Source organism: Nicotiana tabacum, chromosome 3, assembly GCF_000715075.1.
Source record: "Nicotiana tabacum cultivar K326 chromosome 3, ASM71507v2, whole genome shotgun sequence".
Taxonomy (NCBI): Eukaryota; Viridiplantae; Streptophyta; class Magnoliopsida; order Solanales; family Solanaceae; genus Nicotiana; species Nicotiana tabacum.
The window spans coordinates 213,957,380-213,965,816 of record NC_134082.1 but is presented as its reverse complement, the minus strand read 5'-3'; the positions used below and the strand labels follow the sequence as shown (position 1 = coordinate 213,965,816).

General features: G+C 32.5%; 1 protein-coding gene across 1 annotated transcript; it reads right to left on the bottom strand.

Annotated features, from left to right (window-relative positions):
• Positions 1–5,619: 5,619 nt before the first annotated feature.
• On the bottom strand, positions 5,620–7,984 carry LOC107808239 (transcription factor TCP20-like). The gene has a single exon (XM_016632747.2). The coding sequence runs from the start codon at positions 6,907–6,909 to the stop codon at positions 6,022–6,024; it is 888 nt and encodes a 295-aa protein (XP_016488233.2). The 5' UTR covers positions 6,910–7,984; the 3' UTR covers positions 5,620–6,021.
• Between the last annotated feature and the right edge of the window lie 453 nt (positions 7,985–8,437).

Genomic DNA, 8,437 nt, shown 5'->3' with positions numbered 1-8,437 from the left:
ACTACTTGATAATTTAAGAATAAATTAGCAAGATGAAAGTCTAAATTCCTAACAATATCAGGAAGAGCTACCTTAATAAAATCTACATTAAACCAACTACCTAATCATTTAATGCAATACATACACATTCCATCCCATATTCTACACAAGTTAGATCAGTATCAACGAAATTTCTTATAGGGTACTACATTAGAAAAAAAGAAACTACATCTTGTCAAATGGAATGATATTACTAGGCTAACAAATATTGGAGGATTAGGAATTCAAAAATTACGTGATAAGAACAATGCTTTATTAGCAAGTTTAGCTTGGAGGCTATTCAACTCACCAAATGCTATGTGGGCTAAGGTCTTACTGTCCAAATATATTCATACTTCTCCTATTAATAATCATTCTCACATTTGGTCTAATATAACTACTGGTTGGCATCTATGTCAGCTAGGTATAAAATGGAATATAGGAAGAGACACTCACATTAAACTATGGGATGACCCATGGATTGCGCCTGGTACGACCATCAGATCAGTTATTTATGGTTCCTTACCCTTAGAGCATCAAAATATGACTATCTCTTCCTTTATGGATAACGAAGGATGGGATTGGAATAAACTGCCATTTGAGATGCCCAATAACATTAGCCAACTAATTCAATCTACTTATATCTCAAAATACAGTAATAAAGTTGATAGTATTTGTTGGGGTTTAACTCCTACGGGTCTTTTCAGTACTAAGTCTATGTATGGTATATTAGCTGCACTTCATAATATTTCTACTCCTGCTTATATAAATTATGAGTGGATATGGAAGTTACCGGTCCAACTCAAAATTCAAGGGTTCATTTGGCTTCTTGACAAAAAGAGGTTACCCACTAAGGACTATCTCAAACATATCAATGTAATTCAAGATGCTACATGTCAATATTGCCATACGGCAGATGAAAACATTAATCACTTATTCCTAGAATGCACAAGTGCTAAAACATATTGGCAGAATTTAGGCATTCTTGAATTCATAAATCATCATTTGCAAGGAACGCATGCTTCTAATTGGGTTCATCAACTTATAACTTGCAAGGACCTTCAGTTTCCATACAAAATAAATCCAGCCACATACTTGTCTCTAAGTTTATGGAATATTTGGGTAGCACGTAATAATAATTGTTATAGACATATTACATCCACAACTTCCACTAAATTAACTACTCAACAAGCAGGCGAATTCACATATCTTGTAGCTAAAAAGTACACTATTAGGAAAAAGAGACAACATAATCTTAAATGGAAACCTCCTAAATATCCTTTCTATAAATTAAACACTGATGGAGCCCATACTTTGAGCAAATCTGGTATTGGTGGACTGATACGAAATGTAAATGCTGATTGGAGAACTACGTGCTTTGATACAGGGTCTCCAATTAGCTCTCGAGCATAATCTTGTACCACTGGAAGTGGAAGTGGACTTAAAGAATATCATAAGGCTCCTCACCTCTAATAATGTGACAACTAATAACTTAATTTCTGACTGCAGGTACTTCCTGGACAGGTTGGGTAAACCTACAGTACTGCATGCGTACAGAGAACAGAATAGAGTTGCAGATAAACTAGCTAAGGAAGGCTGCAATTTTGGCATTCAATTGGTGGTGCATATTTTTGATGGCAGCCCAGATTTTACATGGGCAGTTTTTGAGCAAGAGAAGAGTGCAGTGCAGGAACTTGTTTTGGATCACTATAGGCCTCACTCTGATATTTATAATATTGTAAATACGTATTGTAATAGTGGCAATCCTAGGTGTGGTAGTAATATAGTTAGTTATAATACTGTAGCACCCACTACCAGTGCATCAGTATGTAAAACGATGCAATACGGGCATCCCGCCTCGGTACACAATCTTTAATATAATCTATATTTATCTTTCAAACCAACAAAAAAAAAAAGATCATAAAGAAGGATAGAGAAAGTTGGAAGAAAATGGCCATTCACGTGGGAGGGAGAAATTTTGGGAAAAAAAGGGAAAAGAGATCTTTTGTTGAAAAAGCGAAAGATTTCTTTTTGTAAAGTAGATTGGAAAATCTTGACCATAGTTAATTTGAATTTTGAGATTAGGAAGGGTACTTAGGTAATTGACGATTGAGATTGTCTCTTCTAGGGGATTCCATGGGTTTGGGTTGTTGATAATTGGGTATTTGGGGCTATTGGCCCAAAGTATTGGGCTAGGAATTGGGCTGGTAGGTTAATCTGGATTGATATTAAATGGACTAGCTACTTGATAAAATGGTGGAAGAAGTTTTGGGGCTTCCAATGGCCGAATTTCATGGCCTTTCCCTTCTTCATTTTAACTTCTTTGGGCTTCCTTTATCTTATAATTTAAACTCAATATTACTTTAAACATATATACTCAAAATTAAATAAGACAATATATAGGCTAATATCACGTATTAGATAACAACCCACCTTTAATAATACTAGTCTTAGGGTGTGCGTTTTGCGGGTGTACCTATATCAATAACTACGTAAATATTATTAAATACTATATTTTGAGTTATTGATAAATATTAAAAAATATAAGATCCTAATGTTAATCTCACTAAGCTAACCCAATAAAACAAATAGATCATACTTCATATAAGTCTTTATATGCTTTATTATGATTTATGAGGAGTGAAATATCTTATGAAATTAATTGTTATATTCGTTATCGAAGACTATCAACAAACAACATAAAAAATACTTTTACCATAATTATTCAAAGATAATAAAATAAATTGAAAATCAGAATCTTTTGTTCTTTTAGAAATTTTTGAGTGATGAGGTAGAACTATAGTACCTCGAAGATATTGATAAATAACAATTTAAAGTCTTAAATGACTAATATTGAATTATAAAAATAATATAATACTATATTAAAAAATATAGGAAGCTATCATTTATTGGAATGAATATAAAAAAAATAATGACAACGTTTTTTGAATACCTTTTGTTTATGTTACATCCTTAATGATTTAACTTAGAATTTTTAGCTATTTAACTTTTAATACTATATTAAAATAAATTTTTCTCTAATTTTTTTTCATGGCCAATGCTCTAGTTCTTGTGAAAATAAATTTAAGTACCTTAAGAGTTTTATCAACTTGATAAATAATTTTACTTACATAATGATTTTGAAAAAAATGAATCATTTTTATCCCTCTAATTTATTAATCCAAATACTTAATTATTTGTTGAAATTTCATTATTTTATGATAGTATAGAAAATACAAACTATTTTTGAACTTTTTTCCTACTCGAACAATATAATATTCTCTTTATTAATTTGTGTAATATTTAAAACTACATTTAATAATTAAAATATATATTTAGTTAGTACAACATCTCCTACTTTTAATGGTACATCTTGTTAGAGTTATAAGTTTCCAATAAGAAGAATGAACGTGAAACATATTTCTATTGAAATTGCCGTCGGATATACAAGGAAAAGAAAACGTAAAATTACTCCTATTTCCCAAATAATATCTACTTTAAAATCCTTAATATATTAGGATAATCATTAAATTACAAATTTGTCCTATATATTAGGATAATCATTAAAATCCTTAATATATATTAGGATAATCTACTTTAATATCTACTTTAAAATCCTTAATAATATCTACTTTAAAATCCTATATATTAGGACAATCATTAAATTACAAATTTGTCTAATGTAAAATTTAATTTTAAATGGTAAAAAAGGAGAACAATATTTCGCTAAGGGTTTCTTGCTATAAAAAATTATCATTTGTTAAAATACTTAGAAAAGAGATGATGATAATTCGATTAGAATAAAATTTGTCTATAAGTTCAATAACATTTTCTACCAAACTATGGACACAAAAATGGTATTTTATTGGCTGATGAAGCAAATTGTAATATTGGTGATTCTAAATTTTCTTTTCGTCATAAATATTTTGTTTCCATTCTTGTGTGAGTCCTATATGTTAGGACTAATTTCATAGGAGTTCAAAACATGGAATGTACTAAAATTTTAGTTAATTTAAATTCCTAAAAATTTGGAAAGAAGCTTAAATTACACTTTTGTCTAGTGTGAAATTTATTCTTAAAGAGCAAAAAAGGCGAACGATATTTCGCTAAAGGCCTTCGTGCTTTTAATATAGTATATAGATATATAGATAGATAGATATAGATATAGATATTAAGATATTAATATAGATAGATATAATAAATCTTTATTTTATTGTTCTAGCAATAAATACAATCTTGTATCCGCTGATAAAAATATCTTTGAATCTAATAGTCTTAAATATGTCATGTGAAACGGTGAAACTAAAGAGTTACTGAACATAAAAAGATACTTTTAAAACAAATTTTAAAAAACTATAGTAAAGCACAAAAATTGAAATAGAGGAAATATTTACTACTCAAAGCACTTATTAACCTTTAAAGTAGACGGCAAAAATCAGAAGGCTAGAATGTATCTTCATTACATTGGATTGATGAAATTAATTGAACACTTGAATTCCAATCGCAAAAAAGACAAGGAAAAAGCTAGGTAATTTTCGGATGATGTAGGTACCGGGTGCTAGTCAAATAGTCTAGTTAATATTTTTTTTGATTGCACAAGTTAATTTTTTTTTATTTGGATGTCCTAAATATTAGGATTTCATGTGTAGTAATTCAAATAAGGAAAACTTTAATAAACAAAATTTTACTTGATTTTAAAGTGCTAAATATAAGAAAAATAATATAATGACTATTTTGTCTAATGTAAACTCTATTTTAAAAGGGTAAAAAAGGCGAACGACATTTCGTTAAAGGCCTTCGTGCTTTTAATATAGTATAGATATAGATAGAGGTAATGTTGTAATAATAATAATGCTACAATTGATAGTAATTGTTGTTGTAGTAGTAGTGATAATAATAATAATAATAATAATAATAATAAAATAGTGAAATAGAGAATTAAATTATTAATAACTAGGAAGCACAAGAAAATTAATTTGATGAAAGGTAGGACAAAATTGGACGTCAACACTCATAACAACATACTCCATGAATGATACACAATGCTTCTTCTATAAGATTATACATAAAATACTGGAACGTACAATCAAAAAGATATTTCTTTGACCACTTTTAGGCCATATGGCCAGAAATAATACATTTCTCAAAACTGCTTCATTAACTGAAAGATTGACTTGAAAAAAGAAGCTCAGTAAAGCACTGACCTTTTTTCACAGCAAGTAGAAGATACCAATTCTACAGCACTCTTTAAGAACATTGAACTTGCTAAAGGATGGAACTTCACATTATTGAAGCTTGGATCTTCTAAAGAATGCTTCATCTTAAGAAAATTAGCCAAACAAAAATAAGGAAAGCATTATTGTCTCTCCCCCTAAGCATTCAACTTAAAGAATTATTTTTTGGAGCTGAGTATTTGGCTCTGCTTAGCTCTGTAGTTATTAAGTCAAAATTGAGTGCCAGAAATTGCATTTTTGCGCAGACAGCCTTACCCTACATTCCTACAAGAGGTTGTTTCCACGACTTGAACCCGTGACCTCCAGGTCACATGGCAGCAACTTTACCGATTACGCCAAGGCTCCCCTTGAAAGATTAAATCAGTTATTGAAGACAGAAAATTGCTCGTGTATATATGATTTCTATGTTTATTTCAACAAACAAGGTACAGGCACTCCACTTGGCATTTGGATCTAAAGGGCAAAATGAATGATAAAGATTTTCTGCACTTTTTAAGAAGACATTTCCTAATAATAAAACCATTCACCAAAAAAGCCTCTAGCTCAGTAAACGCCAGTATCACTTTATATATGTACCCTACAAATTGGAATATGTTATGTGAAAAGCTCTACTATCCTGATCCTTGAGAATCATCCTCGGGAGAATTTTGTTGTTGTTGCTGCTGCTGTGAATGGTGTATTCTTGAATGCCCCATCTGCTGGTAAATCTGGCTCAAAGATTGTAAATTCAAACCCCCAATATGACCATCTTGTGATAATCCAAGCTCTATTATCCTGATCCTTGAGGATCATCCTCTGGAGAAAGCTGCTGATGCTGATTTTGTTGTTGCTGTTGTTGTGAATGGTGCATTCTTGAATGCTCCATCTGCTGGTAAATCTGGCTCAAAGATTGTAAATTCAAACCCCCAATATGACTATCTTGTGATAATCCAAGCTCTAACCCAGGTAATTGCTGGGGATTAGCAGCACCCAATATAGAAGTAAAACTCATAGGATTCAAATTGGTGGCTGGTAAGTCAAACCCAGAGAAGCTAGTAATCTTTTGTAAATAATTTGAACTCTCAGTGGCCAAATTGGTTGTTGATGGGGGCCATATTCCTGTTGTAGCCAAATGGGGTCTCCCAAAATTCCCATTAACCATAGGCCAATTGGTCCTACAAAAACTACTACTACTACTAATACTGCTACTTAATTCACCCATTTTTTGCTGCAAACCAGCAGAAACAGAGATCCCCTGTTGCGAAATAGAGGATCCAGTCACGGCTAAAGCCGAGGCTGGAATTGTTCCATTGCCTGTTGCAGCAATTATGGAAGGCTCCGCTTGCTGCAACAGCCACTGGATTGTTTCACCATCAGATTTATGACCCAATTCACGTGTGAGTTGAAAAATCCTAGCAGCACAAAGAGCAGGCATGCGTATTCTCCTTCCTCTGCCTTCAACTTTTGTATGCCTATCTTTATTGGAACTTCTTTTTGGAGCCAATTGTTGCTTCTTTGTTTCGTCTTTTTCTGAATTTCCAATCTGGAAATCTTTGATTTCTACAGGATTGTTCTCCCCCATATTGCTGCTGTTATTGGTATTGATATTTTTGGGACTTGGGTGGCTCAAGAAGTTTGATATCTCCTCCTGCGGCTGCTTTGAACCCTTGGGATCCATGAACAGATGTGTCTACTCAATAAACTATTCAAAGTTGTTTTCTTGTTACAAATTACTATTAGAAAAAGTGAACAAATATTTCTTTATTATAGAAGAAGATGACCTCACAAACATGGGAAAAAAAACAAAGAATAACTACAGGAGGTTTCTCTGTTTGCTCAATTGCTCTGAACTTGTTCCATTTACTGTTGTAGTATTCTTTCCTTGTGAAAACTGTATGGAATTTTGGCAAAAGTTCTGATGTTGATAGACTGCTCCTTGGCTTTTTGAGGTAGAAAAAAAGGTTCACATTGAAACAAGGACGAAACTGGAAACCAAACAGTCAAATCCCGTGACTGAGCTTCGGGCAGGTAATGGGAAATCATTAATCGAACAACTCAACAACAACAATCTAGTGTAATCCCACAAGTGGGGTCTGGGGAGGTAATATGTACGCAGACCTAAAGTTAGGAAATTTATTTAAATTGCGCGATAATCTGTTCCTTCAGGGGCATGGGATAAAGAAAAAAGTTAGTAAAAATAACACCATCGTAAAAGAAGAAAATTACAATAAACTGACAACCCATAAATGTAAGAATGCGGAATCATCTGGTATTATACTTGCATAAAGCACATAGATACAGCTATACAAAATAATCTAGTAAGTAATTATCATTTTTATAATAAACTACATAATACAGTATCAGATGATCGAGAAGACGAAACAACATTGTTATAAAATAATAAATGACGGGCTCTTTTATAAAATACAAAAATTTGGGACAAATTTTAATAGTGATAGATGGTTTTGGGTAATCCTTTACCAAACATTTTTTTCAAAGTAAATGTCATATTAATTATAATTATGCAAACTAAACCACACAAAAATATATTCTAAAAACGTAAGAGTTGAAACGAGTTTACCGGATTGCCGAACAACTTCTTGAAAATTGAAAATCGTTGAACACTTGAAAACTTCAATTCAACAACTTCACAATTTTTCACGAAATTTCAACAATAAATTAAGTAATTGTAGTAGAGAGATTGAGAGATATTGATGAATTGGTGAATAAAAATGAAAGAATGAGGGGGTATTTATAGTTGAGAAATGGGGAAAAGTGTAATTATATAAAGTTTGAGGGCCAAATGGCCATTTTTTAAACTTAAAAACGGTCATATTTTCAGCCCAAACGGCTAGATTTTAAATATGGCCGTTAGAGAATTTTAATTTTTTTTAAAAAAAAAAATAGTCGTTGGGCCCGCCAGGACCGGCCCAGGCCCGCCTGACGGTCCCGGGCTCGTGGGCTCAAACATGAAGACCGGCCCGTGACGGGCTTAGGAGGACCACCAGGACCGGCCCACCAGGCCCGTTAGGACCGCGGTCCCGGTCCGGTCCAGGCCCGGCCCACCGAGCAGCCCTAGTTTTGAGTTTTGGGAATTTGCCAAAATATGGATAAAATTTATGAACAAACGTGTATTGCCAAAAAAAAACCAAATAAATTTTGGCAAAATCTATGGCCAAAAAGGTCCTAATTGATTGAATAATTGA

Excerpts from the sequence above, each read along its gene's own strand:
- LOC107808239 (XM_016632747.2), bottom strand. The coding sequence starts at position 6,909 with ATGGATCCCAAGGGTTCAAAGCAGCCGCAGGAGGAGATATCAAACTTC.